Here is a 16,041-nt window from a genome sequence, read left to right as displayed (position 1 = left end):
AAAGGGGGGTTTCCATGGTGAAGAAAAGGTTGAGAACCCCTGTAATAAGAGGCTCTAAGTCACAAATGAGGAAACAGCCATAAAGTGGCCTTTCTCTTCCTTGTATGGAGTCACTAAGATTCTTTGGTAGAATGATCGGTGTATATCAGGGTCCTCAAGACAGGCCGCTTGCCAAATGTTCTAAAGGCAAAATATTTTCCCTTTCAATAAATCTGGTTAAAGGTGATTGAAAAACTTATTTTTGGTTCCAACAGAAGAAAATGTTTATAGTCCAAGTCGAATTGTGGAATCCTTGATGCTCTCTGAGCTGGGTTGTTTGCTTTCAGACATTTCAATACCTGATAGGTAACATTATAAGTGCACTGGGAATGTTATCCAGTCGGGCAATGAATCATCTACAAGAAAACAGCCAAGTTCAGAAAGCATCAAGGACTCTACAGTTCTTTTTTGATTTTTGGGGCTGCCAAGAGCTTGACATGAGGATACAAAAGGTGGACAAATGGTCTTAAGGGCATAAGTTACACCATATCCATTTTAACCCCTCTTTTTATTCCTTCTATCGCATGCCAAGGATATAGCCCATAATGGTACTTTAAAATCACTTTTATAATATTATTCTCCCAAATCCTAAGTAAAGAAATTCTTAAAATATGAGATTTAAAAGCCCAATCTATTTTTTTATTAATATTAAATAGGCATGCCACCCATAAAGTAAATCCCATCCCTCTAGATAAAGTATCTCAGAATTTGTCAAATTTACCCAGTCACTAATTAATGTTAAAACCACCGCATCATAATATAATTTCAAATTTGGTACCTTGAGTCCGCCCCTCTCACGGAAGTCTTGCATAATTTTGAACTTAACCCTTGGTTTTTTCCCTGCCCAAATAAATTTATTGAGACCCTTCTGCCACTCATTTAAATTAATCTCATTTTTCAAAATTGGTAACATTTGAAACAAAAAAAGAAACTTGGGTAGAATATTCATTTTTATCACTGCAATTCTTCCCATGAGGGATAATTGCAGCTTTTCCCAATTCTTCAAGTCTTTCTGTACCCCGACCCACAACCTTTCATAATTATTTTTAAATAGTTTTGCATTAGAAACAGACAGCATCACCCCCAAATATTTTACCTTATTAACAATCTCAAAACCCGTCGAGTTAACCAAAATCTGCTTCTCCTGACTCGACAAATTTTTAGGTAAAATTTTAGTCTTATTTACATTAATCTTAAAACCCGAGACCAAACCATAATGGTGAATCAACTGTAATAAGTTTACTACAGAATAATCAGGTTGCGACAAAGTAACAACCAAGTCATCCGCAAAAGCTCTCAACTTATATTCTTTTTTATTAACATATATTCCTTTAATTTCCTGAGACTCTCGAATTTTAATCAATAATATTTCCAATGTTAAAACAAACAACAATGGCGATAAAGGACACCCCTGTCTAGTACCTTTCTCTATTGTGAAAACCTCCGACAAACCTCCATTAACAATAAGTTGTGCTGTTTGTTTTTGATATATTACCTTAAGGGCTTGTAATATGTTTTCACCAAAATTCATTTCTTCCATTACTCTTAGCATAAAATGCCAATTCAGTTGGTCAAATGCTTTTTCAGCATCTAAAAATATGAGCCCTGCAGGAACTTGGTTGTTCTTATCTAAGTATTCTAATAAGTTAATAATTTGTCTAACATTGTTTTTCATATACCTTCCTGTTATAAACCCTGATTGATCTTTATGCACAAGATGATGCACCACCCTCATAAGCCTATTTACCAAAATTTTTACAAATATCTTATAATCCACGTTTAAAAGAGATATAGGCCTATAGTTTTTTGGTAAAGTAAGATCTTGATCCTCCTTTGGAATCAATGATATAAAAGCACTACGCCATGAAGGAGGAATCTCTAAACCCTGTAAGATCAAAAACTTTGCCATCTCCCTTGGCACGCAGCCTGGAGAAGACACCATCAAACTCTGACAGAGCTGCGTGTGTTGCATAACTCTTGGGTCTTGCTCCTCCCACCGGCGGTGATGCACTTCCAGGAGAATTCTCTTTGGGCTCTTTTTTACGTTGCTCTTTCTCTTTACGCTTATAAGCTGCACGAGTCATCCTCTGCTCTTTAGCCTCCGTTTGGCGTTGCTTTGCCACTTCTATCATCCCTGCGGAAACCAAATCTAGTGCCTCAGATTGCTGCTCAGGTTCCTTAGCACTCAAAGATTTCCGACCAGATGAAGTTGAGCCTGCACTCAGGACCGAAGTATAGAAATCTCTAGCTTTGTCAACTGTGTTCAATCTGTAACGTGTCCCAGCATGGCTCAAAACGATACCCATCGGAATTTCCCATCTGAATGGCATCGATCTAGCTTTAAGCTCATTGGTTAAAAAAGCAAAGTCTTTCCTACTTCTTAAAATTTTAGATGGGATTTCCTTTAGAATGATGACATCTTGGGCGGCAATCTGAAATCTTTTGTTGTAAAAAGCTTGTATAATCTCATTCCGCAGGGACTTCTTTGTAAAGTAAATCACCACATCTCTGGGCAAATTCTTCTGCTTAGCAATCCAGGAGTTGAGTCTATAAATTTTTTCTACTTCTCTCTGTAATTCTCCTTTATCCATATCCAAAGCCAGCGCCAGATCACTAAGAACCACCTCCATCAAATCTTGATTCATATCTTCCTTGAGGCCTCTAATCCTCAGAGCATACTCCATTTGTCTGTATTGAAACATCAAAATATCTTCTTGTGAGGAGTCCACCTTCCTTTCCACGTCTTGAATTTTGTCATCTAAAGAGTCAACTTTGTCTTCCACTTCCTCAAGCCTTGCATCGAGCTTAACCACCACAGTAGCCAAACCTGAAACAGCTGCCAGTATATCTTGTCGTAATTCATTATTATTTTCTTGCAATTTAGACTTTATCCCCGTTATCTCTTCTTTGAGATCAGATTTAATTTCTGATTTAATCTGTGAAACAAATTGAGTCATTTCCTCTCTCATTTGAACTACAATCTCTCCCATTATGCCTCTAACCTCTTGCACTGAAAGTCCAGGTAGAGGAGGGGAGGGTGGTGGCTGAGCCGGTGGTGCATGTTTAGATTGTTGTTGTAGCTGTGCAGTGGAAGTTATAGGAGAAGAAATAACCTTGGGTACTGAGGAAGGCTGCTGCCTCTTTGAAGCCATTTTAAAAAGCACAATTGTCACTTCCCTTTCCCCTCCAGCCAAAAAGGGAGGAGGAAAAAAAGAAAAAAAGAATTTTTAAAAAGAGACAAACTATAATCATTAAAAGTCCAGAATAAATCCCAAGAATAAGTAGTAAAAGAGCAAACAATTCAAAAAAAAAAAATTCTAAGCCAAAAGCAAAAGCAAAAGCAAAAAACAATCCTTAAAAAGGGAAAGTAAAACAAAAGAGAAAGGAAAAAAAAACTCCGACACTTTCAAAACGCCATCTTAAGTCCTTTCACTAGTATAACAAAGAAAAGGAGGAAAAATAGTAAAAATCAAAAGATAAAAAAATAAACACCTAAAATATAAGAAAAAGTCCTTTAAACTGCTCCGTCCGTTTAAAAATTACTCACCAAAATGCTGTAAACACGGAGATAGAAGCGGCGGTTTCTTTTGCTTCCAAGGAAGCAAAAACAGCTGGGAGGCGGAGATCAGCAAGAGCTCCGAGGGAACACTCCTTTCACCCCCTCTAGAAATAAATCCAGAGGGGGTTCAGGGGTTCTACCTCTACTCTTGCGTTCTCTATCCCTTCCCTTTGCCCGGGAAGGGATTTCCGAGCCGCGGGCCAGCTGATGCGCGCTGCGCTCCGCGGCTCTGACACTTCCCCAGCTGGACGGCTAAAAGCTAGCCGCCATCGCCGTCGCCTCCCACCGGAAGCTCCTTCATTCTCTTATTTCTGACAAAGACAAATGGCTCTGCTCACACCTGTCCATTCTCAGAGCGGTGTTTTATTTGCTATATCTAGACCTGAAGATTGGAGGGTTTTCTATCTATCTTGATCCATTGGCCCCATGGAAACTATCAGCTTATGATATCAAATTCCCCTTAAGCAGGAAGGTTGGTAGCTTAAGAGTGGCACCCACCACCCATTCATAGACTTACTTTTTATCTACAGCCATGTCGGGAAACCCAGTGGTGGGAAGCGGTGAACTGCCCTCATGGAAGTGCCCTCCTTGGTCCAAGGGAATGCATAAATCAGTGTGTGATAATGATCCCTTCCGAATAAACGGCTTAAGCAGCTCAGACACCTTACACTGGAACACAATGTAAAGCACTAAGGCTTCAATAAAGTCTTTGAAACTCACTATAAATGAAATTCTATCAGTATGCCTATAAAATATAAGCTGGTTTCCCAGTGTCTTCTCAAGTTACACAACTATCATTGTATTGTTATAAAATTAATTAGAATTACCACACCACAGTGTAGGTGGATAATAATATAAGATAGTGGTTCTCAACCTATGGTCCTCAGATGCTGGAGACCCGCAATGTCATCACAAGGGGTTCGCAAAGGCTTGAAGAAATGTGATTTAAATCTTGAGTTAAGTCTTGTGGGTCTGTGGCCACAAAAGGTATTTAAAGGGGGGTTTCCATGGTGAAGAAAAGGTTGAGAACCCCTGTAATAAGAGGCTCTAAGTCACAAATGAGGAAACAGCCATAAAGTGGCCTTTCTCTTCCTTGTATGGAGTCACTAAGATTCTTTGGTAGAATGATCGGTGTATATCAGGGTCCTCAAGACAGGCCGCTTGCCAAATGTTCTAAAGGCAAAATATTTTCCCTTTCAATAAATCTGGTTAAAGGTGATTGAAAAACTTATTTTTGGTTCCAACAGAAGAAAATGTTTATAGTCCAGAGTCGAATTGTGGAATCCTTGATGCTCTCTGAGCTGGGTTGTTTGCTTTCAGACATTTCAATACCTGACTAGGTAACATTATCAGTGCACTGGGAATGTTATCCAGTCGGGCAATGAATCATCTACAAGAAAACAGCCAAGTTCAGAAAGCATCAAGGACTCTACAGTTCTTTTTTGATTTTAAGGGGCTGCCAAGAGCTTGACATGAGGATACAAAAGGTGGAGTGCAAATGGTCTTAAGGGCATTAGATATGTTAGCATAACCTGGAAAACGGGTAGGGCTTAAGGAGACTGCGTATACTGTACACTGGGAAAGCCTGGGCCCCCAGGCATTGGCTCCCTCTGCTTCTTATTGTGTTTGGCCAACCTGATCCTGACAAAGATTCCATTAACTCTGAAAAGGCAGGAGGAGCAATTCAAATCAACTTTTGCCCAGCACTGTTAGGCCTTCTGCTGTAGCCACCCTCCCTGGATGGGCAGAGGGGCCGTCTCTTCCAAGCAGGCCTTCCACTCCAGTCTTCTGCAACTTGCCAGTCCTTGTTTCTAGGACTGATGTGGATGTACAACAAGAGCCCTAAGCAGCTGACACTAACCTTTGCTACGGACCACCGCCTAATTGGTTCAGTTAATTGGTCTACGAATAGTGTTAATTACCATGTTTCCCATTAATGGACAAACTCTTTATTAGTTTCATTGATTAGCAAGACTTGTTAGGTAGCTTAACCAATGGCAGATGTAACAAGTTCTTTTATTGGCATATCAATTAGCATAATCAATTCCTGGCCACCAGCTGCCATTCGCTCTCCTGCTTGTTAGGAGTTGAAGCCAGAGTTAAGCAATGCTTTTCCAAAGGAGCCTCATTCTGATATGCCTGACACAAATCCCTCGGTCAACCTCCTTTCTCTCTGCAAAACAAGGGGTCTTTTTTCATGAGAGTGAGAGGAAGCAACCCACTGCATCCTGTCTGGCTAAGGGGCCAGATTTCCTTCCTGAGCGCCACCCTTGCTGGTTCCTGGTTTCGTAGGCCCACTATCTGCAAAACCCCAGGGCTGGGCGTCAGATGGGCCAGGCAGAGAGGAGAGAACCAGAAGCCTTGTAGGCAAACAGGATCGGGGAAGGCTGGCAGTCATCCTGCTCTAAACTCACACTCCGTTCTCCAGTAGGGCGGGAGTCCTGAAACACCCAGACAGGCAGCAACATCTGACTGCAGATAATTCATGAAACAGGGGAGACTCTAGTCCCTGTAATATCCTAAAAGCGGTTTCTAAGTTAATTATCCCAATTCCATCATCATGCCACCTCTAGTGAGCCTTCTGTCTGCCCAGAGCCTATGACTGAAGAAGCTACCTTTGGAGCACAGTAATTACCGCTTTCCCTTTCAAACTTCTAACTGGAGATCAATGCTGCATTTTAAGACTCATTGATTTACAATTAGCCTAGCTTTCCTACTAAAGTGTTTTCAAGCAGAGTTTACTTCTATTTTATTCTGAAATTTCTGAGATCTGGTTCTTGGATTTCACATTCCAGATGCATGCTGGTAACTCAGAAAGGAAGAAACGCATCTAAGTTAGGGAAGGGAGACAAGGCACGTGGGCCACAGTAAGGGCTAGTGGAGAAAAAGAGACCCAGCAGAAGCCAGGAGCAGCCGAGCAATCGCACATCCCTGGCCAAACCAAGAGGCCCACCTAATTGACCCAAGGAACTCCCAACTCTTCCCTCCTCTGCCTTGCTAGCTGCATCCAGGAAGGGAGGCTGCCTGACTTTTGCAAAGCACAGCAGCAGTTAAAAATAGCAGAAAAGGCTTGGCTGTGAGCAGCCAGCAGCCCCTGCACGTGTTCAAGCCTGGAAGGGAACAGAAGTCAGCAGAGCAATTAAGCATTTGATGTCCATGGCTTCCAGCAATTTCTTCTCTGGCACAAAGGTAGCAACAGAGAGATGGAGCCTCTTCTCTTCTCCACAGCTGTGCAGATGGGCGAGGGACTGAGACCCCGATCCTTGGTTACTACAAATGCCAATGTTCTGCAAAGTGGAGGGCAATTCACTACTAAAAGACCAACCAAATCTTCTGCACTTTGGCACTCCTGCAATTTGACAACCACCATTAACATTCAGGGAATGGCTGTTTCCCTATTAAAGGCATCCAGAACGTTCCCGAGTTCAAAAAATAAGCTTTGCTTGCATCTCCTAATAGTCCCACCCCTCTCACTGGCCCTGCCAGACACTGCAGGTAACTTCGCACTCACTTCCATTTCTCATCACTTGGCTGAACTTTCTTCTCCTTCTGCCCCTTTCATTAAAAAACAAACCAACCTCACTTAAGAAGTTTGGAATTAAGGCCCAGCATCATAGGTATGTCAGGAGCACTGATCTCAACAGGGCATTTGGGGCACAGAATCTCTGTTTTCTTGACATTCTGTGTTTGTTCCAGTGCAAACCATTTAAGGGCGCCTACGCAATGCATTCCTTTCATGCATTCTCTCTCTCTCTCTCTCTCTCTAATGGACTCCTTTTCATAGTGCAATGTTTTCTCTTACTAACAGGAACCCATGAATTATATATTCTCAAAATATACACTATCTGAAATATTGCACAAAATTGCATAATTTAGTATTAATTGGATTAATGCAACCACTTAGCGTACTTTGGCAGGAGCACATCTCTGATATGGGGGGAGTGTGCCCCTACAGCTACATATAGAGTACCAGGGGTAGCAGGAATAATAAGCAAGTACATTCAGTTGTCAAGAAACTGCTTCATGACAACTGAATGACAAATCTCAAAACAAGAGAATAAAGTCCACAAAAAACAGCAAAGAAGAATTTGCTGGGACTTTACTATGGCAGAGTTCTGTTTGCTTTCAAAACTTGAACTCTGCCAGGAATAAGCATTCCGGCTTGCTCAGTGCAATGAAGTGGGAGGAAGGCCTTGCGCAGTCAACATCCCCCCCACCACCCACCCCCGCTTTCACTGCAGTATTGTAGAGCAGCGGTCCCCAACCTTTCTGGTGTTGCGGAAGGGCAGTGGACAGGGAAAGGGGATGGTTCTGCCCAAGCAACAGGCAAGCAGCCCGGTACCAGGCTACGACCTGGGCATTGGGGACCCCTGCTGTAGAGCATATGGGAAAAGGACAGTCTTGGGCCCTTGTCAATCCTTGGACAAAGTCATTTCTGAGCTTGTTTTGGTAGGAGTGAACTTCTACCCTTAAGACCATGGAAGGGATAGTTGGCCAGATCAGTGGCCGGCCTTGCAAACCCATCTGCCAACACATGCAGTGACAGGCCCCCCCCCTCAAGCCCCTTGCTCCTCTTGTACTCTCTGTTGCAAAGGCAGAGCTGCCTGTCCGTTTTTGGAAGAAAAAGAAACCCCTGCTCTTTCCTGCTCCTTAGGAGGGGCCACAGCCTCCTTGAGCCAAGCTGGACAACTACAAGGAACGCACTCTGCTGCCACTCCCCACCCCTCCCACCCCACAAGAGGTGACGTGGGTTCCCACTCACCTGGCCTTTTGGAAACATCTAAAGACTTGTCTCTGCCGACTTGCTCGGGGCTCACGAGTGCATGCAAGCACCTTCCATCCTCCCATCCCAGCCTCCCATCTTTTTAACCTTGAAGTTTATCTACCTTGTCTTCTAATATTTAGATATAGTTTTTATGTTTTATATTTTATTTGTACACTGTCCAGAGTCATTTTGTGCGAGAAATGGGCTGTTTTCTAAATTTGAGATATAAATAAATATTATCCAATATGTTTCTTTTGACCCCAAATGAGCCTGTATGAGCTCTACAGTAGGCTTCTCCAACCCACCACCCACAGGCTGCATGTGGCCCTGGACATCTTGTCATGCGGCTCCACAAAATCACAAAAAATATTAAAAAATAAAGAAAGTTCGTTATTTATACACATTTACTATATTATATATTCTATATGAGGCCCAAGACAGTTCCTCTTCACTCAGTGTAGCCCATGCAGGCCAAAAGATGGGGCTGCCATACTTCAGAGCCTCCTCACTCAGATAAGCCAGGCCACCCTGGTAGGAAGCAGCCCAGGCCTCCCTGTCCCCACAAGGCCAACAAATCTCCCCTGTGGGACAGAATGGCCCCTCCTTCCCTGCTGGGAAGCCCAGCTGCCACAGGGAATGGCAGGAGCCCCATTGATGCCCCACCCGCAGCCATTTCTAAACTGAGCACATTGGGGCGGTTTGCGTGGCTTGGTTTGCCTGTGAGGATCAGAAGGGTTGAGACGAGAGGCACTTCATTGCAAGGGTAACTCAAACGACACTGATGCAAATCAATGTTCCTTTTGTGAATGCATTACTTGGCAGAAACTGGCTTTTTGTATCCCCTTAAACGAAGCCGGTAACACAAAAAAAGAGGGTGTGTGTGGATGTCCTTGAAACAAAAGGATGAGGTGAAAATAAAGAGACACTCGCCTGCACTTTATTCTCTTTCATAGAAGCAAATGCTTTTGGTGCTTTTTATACATTAATCAATCAATATCACTGACTGTACATCAGCAGTGCAGCCAAGTTATGAATGACCTTTCTGGCAAAGAGGACATTTTTAATGCTCACAAAATTGCTCAGAGATTTGCAACTTTCTGAAGTTATGTCTGCATGACTACACCTTAAAAGTGAAACTCTTAGCAGAATTTGCTGGGTTGCATAAGCTAAAAAAGGGGTCACCATGAATGTGCAGGGGCATGCAACCCTGGGCAGTCCCAATCCCTCCTTATTCTGACTAACCAAGGGGATTCCTGCCTCTCGGGAGGGCTGACCTTAAGGTAGCAGTCCTCCCCAAATAGAAACTGACAGAAGGCTCAGCCTCAAAGGTAACCAGCTGGCTTCCTTCAGGTCAAACTGACCAGGCCATCTGCAATTGGCTGGGCTGCAGCCAGAAAAATCTTCAAGAGGGTCATCTTGCCCATACTTAGGTTGATGTTTTCTTGAACTATCCACAGCAATTCCATTTTCCTTCCCTTCCTGAAGAATCACCATCAGGATCTATACTTTTATGTAAACTGATAAAAATGATACAGCTAGATTTATAAAAGTGAACATAGAGATCTCTCTAATTTGAAAGAAATGATTACTAAAACACATCACTGACATTTGAAAGATAAAATGTATATGTAAGTTATAATTTTTCAGAAAAAATTATCAGACATTTTCCCTGAAAATATTTCAATATTCCAAACTGATTTGATCTAATGTAATAAATTTGACTAGGAATGATGAAGAAAACACAAATATTAAGGTACACTTAGCTTATAATCGTAAAGGCATTTAGAAACAAACCTCCGAGCATGAGGTATTTTTTAGGTCCAAACCCTCTTCTTGCAATCTGGATTCATCTACAATCAACATGTGGAGAGGAAGCAAAAATGTGCTACACAGACCTCCCCGGGGGTGGGGGTACTTGATGTGCACAGATCGGGGGGGGGGGGGGGAGATGGAGACTCAGAGAAGTTGAGGCAGCAGCTATGACTGCCCTGTTTTCTTAGGGCAACCAAAGATGGACAGAAGAGACGGGGGCTGAAGTAACTTGAAAAATGAAACTGTTTACTAATTAATTTTAGGGAAACAAATTTGGATGGAATTACAGCAATACTCCCTATCCCTTTCTTGAAGTCCCTTCCTGGCTGTAGTGTTGCCTAGAAAACCATAGAGGGTCTCCCACCCCTTTAGCAGCCAATAATGAAGCCTGAAGCAATTCCTAAACACCATCGAGTGAAGTTTTCACGGGAAACCTCTGTCCCCACAGAAGGACTCAAGTGCACCAGAACACCCAGCAGATCCTCTGGCCCTTTCAGAAGGAGTCCTCCTTTCCCATCATGTAGCCCTTCTGGCTCCCTTCAGAGCCGGAGCAGCCAAATTTATCCAAACTCTGCAAGCCACCCAGCTATCCCAACCAGAGGATCTCTACTGGCTATGGCTGTTGGGCATGGCTGCCCTTTCCCATCTCCTGTGATGTTCATGCCTGCTCCAAAGAGCCTCAGTTGGGGCTCACCCCATTTCAGCCACCCTAGAGGCCAAGCCTCAATCTCCTCCTCCTCTTCTCCCTCCATGACCAGGCGTGGCCAAGGGGGTAGTCCTCTCACCCAAATGGGCTCCACCCAGCTGCACCCCTGGACCCAAACAGGTGCACAGCCTTCCGCAAAAGCACACTGGGATTAAGACTGTTGCCTGACCACAAAGGCCACAACCCAGCCAGCAGCTGAGAGCGGAGGAATCATCAGCCAGACAAAGTGGAAGGGCCAAAAAACCATAGCCAACCACTTCTTTCAAAGCAGACTCCCCAGCTGCAACCTCAACCAACCCACCCCAATTAGTGTGGAAGGGAACCTTCTTCGGTGCAGTGCGTACTATACTGTGGAGGCCGAGATCTCCCAGTAGGTAGAAATTAAAGGAGGCTTACATCACCCCAAATGTCTTGTTTGTTTGTTTGTGTATGTGTGTGTGTGTGTGTATGACGCCCATTTCATGGTTTTAGGCAACTTTTTGGGTTTTGGTTTTTTCTGCCCAGTTTTGAAGGACCAGACTTACTTCAAGGAGCCCACCGCGAGAAGTTAATAATCCTTGCACCCTCCAGCTTTTTGCAGCCCCAGCTGCATCTGGGGAACCCACCCTTGTTTCATTGTCTGCTTCAGAAACTCTGATGATCTGCAGTCCATCTGTCAGCTGCTCTACCCAGAAGATGCTGGCAGTGCTGCCATTTTGAGAAAGGCAGGCAGTATTTACCCAGCGACTTACTGTAATCATGCCTACCTTAACAGGTGAGATGCCTGCTTCATTCTTATCCTGTGGCATAGAGGAGGAGGCCCACTCCACTGTTATCCCCCCATCCCCAAGCTATCATGTCTGTTATTCCCAGGGCACTGTTTGGCAGAAAGGAGGGCTGAGAGCTGAAAGGAGGGCTGGGTGTCCTTCCCCAACTCCTCTGTTCCTTTCAGCCCAAGCCCAACAGGGAGAGCAGCCCATGAACTGTGTGGCTGTGGCCGGCAGAGGGACCCCCACTCACTGCCAGGTTTCCCAGCCCCGAAATTGGGCAGCTGGCTTTCCATCTGGGTGGCAGATACAGCTCTGGGGCAAGTCAACAGCTCCAGCTTCCTCTTTTGCTGCTTCATGGGTGACAGGAGCTGATGAGGACAAGCCTGGGAAGGAGCAACTAGGGCCGCTGCTGCCTCCTCCTCCTCCTCCCTGACCCACTAGCCCCTTCCTTGGGGCTGGGACCCTGCGGCTGCCCCATGGTAGACTCGCCTTGCTCCCTCTGCTCAGCCTGTTCCTTCTGCAGTGGAGGGGGTGACCTGGCTGCCCAGGGGAACGACCAGCAACACGTTTGCCCAGCCCAGCGCAGGGACTGACTCTCAATCAACACAATCCAAGGGAAGCCTTAGAGAAGCAAGACTTCTGGACCTGGACCTGGGGCTCTCGGCCTAGCAGGGATGGCCCAGAGGAGGAAGAAACAGAGAGGAGAGAACAGGAAGTGCCTGGAATCCTGCTTCCCCTCTTGCCTCTTGTTTTCTCTCCCCCTGCCCAATTCTGTATCAGGCAGTCAAAAGACAGGAGAGGAACTCTGATTGAGACATTTCCTCCTGGCTACTGGTGGTAATTTGGCATACACTAGCGTGTGTGTGTGCATGCACCCACATCCAAACCACTAGTCAAAAAAATTGAGGAAGCTCACTCACTCACGTTCCTTCACTTCCCCAGCCTTGTTTCAGGCCTGCAGTCCAGGAAAGCCCCCCATGCCTTTCCTGGCTTCCCTGGGGGAATGTCCATAGACAGCCGGGCTGAGGCCAAGGCTAAGGCCAAGGGGGGTCCAGGAAGGAAGCCCAGCCCTCCTGCTCCTGGCAGGCAAGGCCAGAACTGGCCTAGGGTGGAGAGTCCTGCACGGAAACCCGGCCTGCTGGATCCTGGTACCGAGTCCCAACAGGACCTGAATGCACCGCTCAGTCTTCCAATATCTCAGGGGCTGCCACAGAGAAGAGGGGTCGACTTCTCCTCCAAGGCCCCTGAAAGCAGGACAAGAAGCAACAGATGGAAACTAATCAAGGAGAGAAGCAACCTAGAACTAAGGAGAAACTTGCTGACAACTGATTAGAACAACCAATCAGTGGAACGGCTTCCCTCCAGAAGTTGTAGGTGCTCCATCGTTGGAGGTTTTAAAGAAGAGATTGGACAACTATTTGTCTGAAATGGTATGAAAGGGGCTTCCTGCTTGAGCAGGGGGTTGGACTAGAAGACCTCCAAGAATGCTCCCAACTCTGTTATTTTGTTATTTTGTAAATACTGCTTAGCAAGTTCAAAATGGAAAGAAAACACTTCAAAATATGGAACAGTGTTAAATAACTACATATATACATACCCACCATCTTTTGAGATAAGCCATGTTTATATGATCACAGAAAAGAAGCAGAAAATAGTAGGCGTCCTAACATATGCTGCAAAATGTTTGGATTTTCAACTACCAACATGACATTATCTACATTCAAAAGTAACACCAAAAATATTCTTTATACTAATATACGAGAAAAGGGGGAATTATCACCTCTGCTTGCCCGCTTGCCTAGACCGTTTGCTAAGCATTCCATTTGTTCTCATGTACAGTATATTTTATTCCTATCATATACCATTCTTACCACATTCAGCAATCACCTTTCAAATCCATATTCATGCAAAACATTTCATAATTCAAGCCAATTTATTTGTCAAATGTTTTCTCTGCATCAAGGTACTTCAAAGCTAAAACACAGAATTATGGAGGGAGGGAAACCCAAAGGAGGGGAAAAGGGCAACAGGCGGAGCAGGTCCCCAAGACGGCCCCATACTATTCTGGACAAAAGTCTGTCCAAACTCTCCTTGAAATCCTCCACTGATGGGAGGCAGCCTGTCCTACTCAGACAGGGAGCACAGGAGAGACCATATGAGGGCAGTCTTAAAGTAAGCACCCCACCAAGATCTCTTCATTTCTCCTTGATTTTATGGCAAGGCACTAAATATTTCCCAAAGTATTCCCAAATTCTCATTCACCATTTCTTTTTGTCTCCTTGCTGACCAAACGCCTTGATGCATCTCATCTGAGAGAAATCTGATTTCTCTCGGGGAAAGAATCAGAAGCCTTTGGGCTGCATGCAGCTTTCCTAGAAGCTGCCAAGGAGGCCATGAGGCAAGGGGCCCTCTCTCTCTCACACACTCCGGCTTCTGCAGAAGGGCCCGAGCCATCCTTATCATCATTGCCAACAATGCCTGCAAAAGGCATTATCAACACAAACCAAGCTGGACCCCTGCCCAAACGACTGTGTTGAGCACCTTCGACCGGACTGCAGCTGAGACCTTTGGAAATCACTGGTTGCTAGAATCAGGCTCCCTGCACCAGACAGGTTCAGACTCCAGAATTGGTGGAAACATCCGATTGCTCTGGACAGATCAGAAATCTCATCGGTATCAGCCACGTGCAATGTTAAAGGGAGATACACCAGCTTCTTGCCTAAATGAAACACGCACATCACTGGAATTCCACCACATGCAATGGGAGCATGACTACAATCTGCTGGTCAGGAAGGTCACTCACCAGTGTCAGTAGCTGGGCACTGCTGGATGGTGAAGATTTGGCCCAGGTCCTCCTCTTCCTCAGGAAGGGTTTTCTGCAAGCACTTCAACTTTCGAAAACTTTCGGTTCGCTGGTGCTTCATGGAACGTACATGCTGAATAAGATTGAGCTTGGCCTTGGTGGAGTAGTTGCAGAGGACGCAGTGGTAGAAACAGCCGTCCCCCTCCAGTCCGCTCTCGTGGTTCTGAAGGTGCTACAGAGAGAAGCATAAAACAAACCCACCCCCAGGTGAGAAGCAGAGGAACCACTAAGCTCCCTCTGGAATCTGGATCTCAACTTCCAGATTCCCCGTGCCCCTTTTTCCCTCTTAGCACTGCAACGGCATCTTGGGAAAAACAGTCCCATCTTCGACAAGCAAGATGTAAGTCTTCTACTTTCAAGAGATACTTGCTTCCAAACTCATCCTGAAGTCACATCCATGCTCACACTTACTAGAAGTCATTTGAGAGTTCTCAGCAGGATAATGCTGTTCTATCTAATAGCTACCTTATTGAGAAAAAGGAGTCTCTGGACCAGAACTACTTTGTTCATCTAATAAAGCAACTGGTTCCTAAGGAAAAACCTGGTTGGTTTCCAATCCACCCACTTTGAAAGCAGCCCTTTCGTCTCTGGATCAGACGCTTGAGATGTGGAAGGAAACAGGGCAGCGATGAAGGAGAAGATGGGAGAAAGCCCTATTTCCTTGCTGCTACCCTGGCTGGCACAGCACCCAGCTTCAGATGGCACAAAGCGCTGCTCCTCAGAAGCTCTACTTGGTGTCGCCAGGCCAGGCCCCTTAGCCCATCCTCCAGTTAACATCCCTCTCACCCATCTACTGACACAAGATGGATGAGAGGCAGGTTGCTTGTCACTAAATATTTGTTTTGTGTGGTCTATATACACACACCAAACACAAAATTATGTAGGCTACTTTTGGAGGAAATGAGCAAGTAAAAAAGAAATCAACAATTCTCCACTAGAAGACAGCATCCGTGCTCTTTGGGACTGAACTCCATCCGGAAACCACTAAAATAGCTTTATTGTTACAAAAGAACCCCCCCCCCAAGAATCTATTATGCCTTCTGCGGGTCATTAGGAAACTCCAAGCAACAGGACAGGATGATCACCTTCTTCAATCTGGACGGCCGTATTGCTTCCTCCGGAGAAGCTCCCAGTCAGAAGTTCCCAAGAGGGGGGTTTTCATATACAGAATGTAAATCTGGATCCCTTCACTTTTCGAGCTGGATCAGATAGATCAAAGTCCATCTGATCTGAATGATGTTTCTGCAAACCACCCTGTCCCCCTCAAGACCACTCATTCAAGAGAGATTGTGGCACGGGGCAGGGTGACAGCAACCTCTCTTCACGGCACCTGATATTCTCAGAAATGGCAATTACCTGCAATCACCCAACGACACCCCAGGAGGGGCAAAGAAGCTACCAACTCTCCTCAGGGTCATCCCTACCACGGGGCAGAGGAAAGGGGCAGCGGTTATCATGAAAGAGGCTGCAGTCTTACTGCCCAGAAGAGGGATTTTCTGCCACAGATCAGTCTTTGACACCTTTGCTCTTCCCCTCATCCGAGGGTCT

At 45.1% G+C, this 16,041-nt stretch overlaps 1 protein-coding gene across 5 annotated transcripts in view; it reads right to left on the bottom strand.

The window, feature by feature from the left end:
* ZFHX3 (zinc finger homeobox 3) overlaps positions 1-16,041 on the bottom strand; it is a 90,892-nt gene that overhangs the window by 22,189 nt on the left and 52,662 nt on the right. For 2 of the 5 annotated variants that reach the window (XM_039331076.1, XM_039331077.1), the window contains exon 4: positions 14,434-14,665. In XM_039331076.1, coding sequence (XP_039187010.1) covers positions 14,434-14,665 — 232 coding nt within the window. Of the gene's footprint in view, positions 1-14,171; positions 14,191-14,433; positions 14,666-16,041 lie in introns of those variants that run through there. The other 3 variants (XM_039331079.1, XM_039331080.1, XM_039331085.1) reach the window with 2 other exon arrangements.

Source organism: Crotalus tigris, unplaced genomic scaffold, assembly GCF_016545835.1.
Source record: "Crotalus tigris isolate CLP2741 ecotype Arizona unplaced genomic scaffold, ASM1654583v1 scf7180000024433.2000942, whole genome shotgun sequence".
In the NCBI taxonomy this organism is placed as follows: domain Eukaryota; kingdom Metazoa; phylum Chordata; class Lepidosauria; order Squamata; family Viperidae; genus Crotalus; species Crotalus tigris.
Note: the sequence above shows the minus strand (reverse complement) of the source record. Positions and strands in the feature narration are given on the sequence as shown.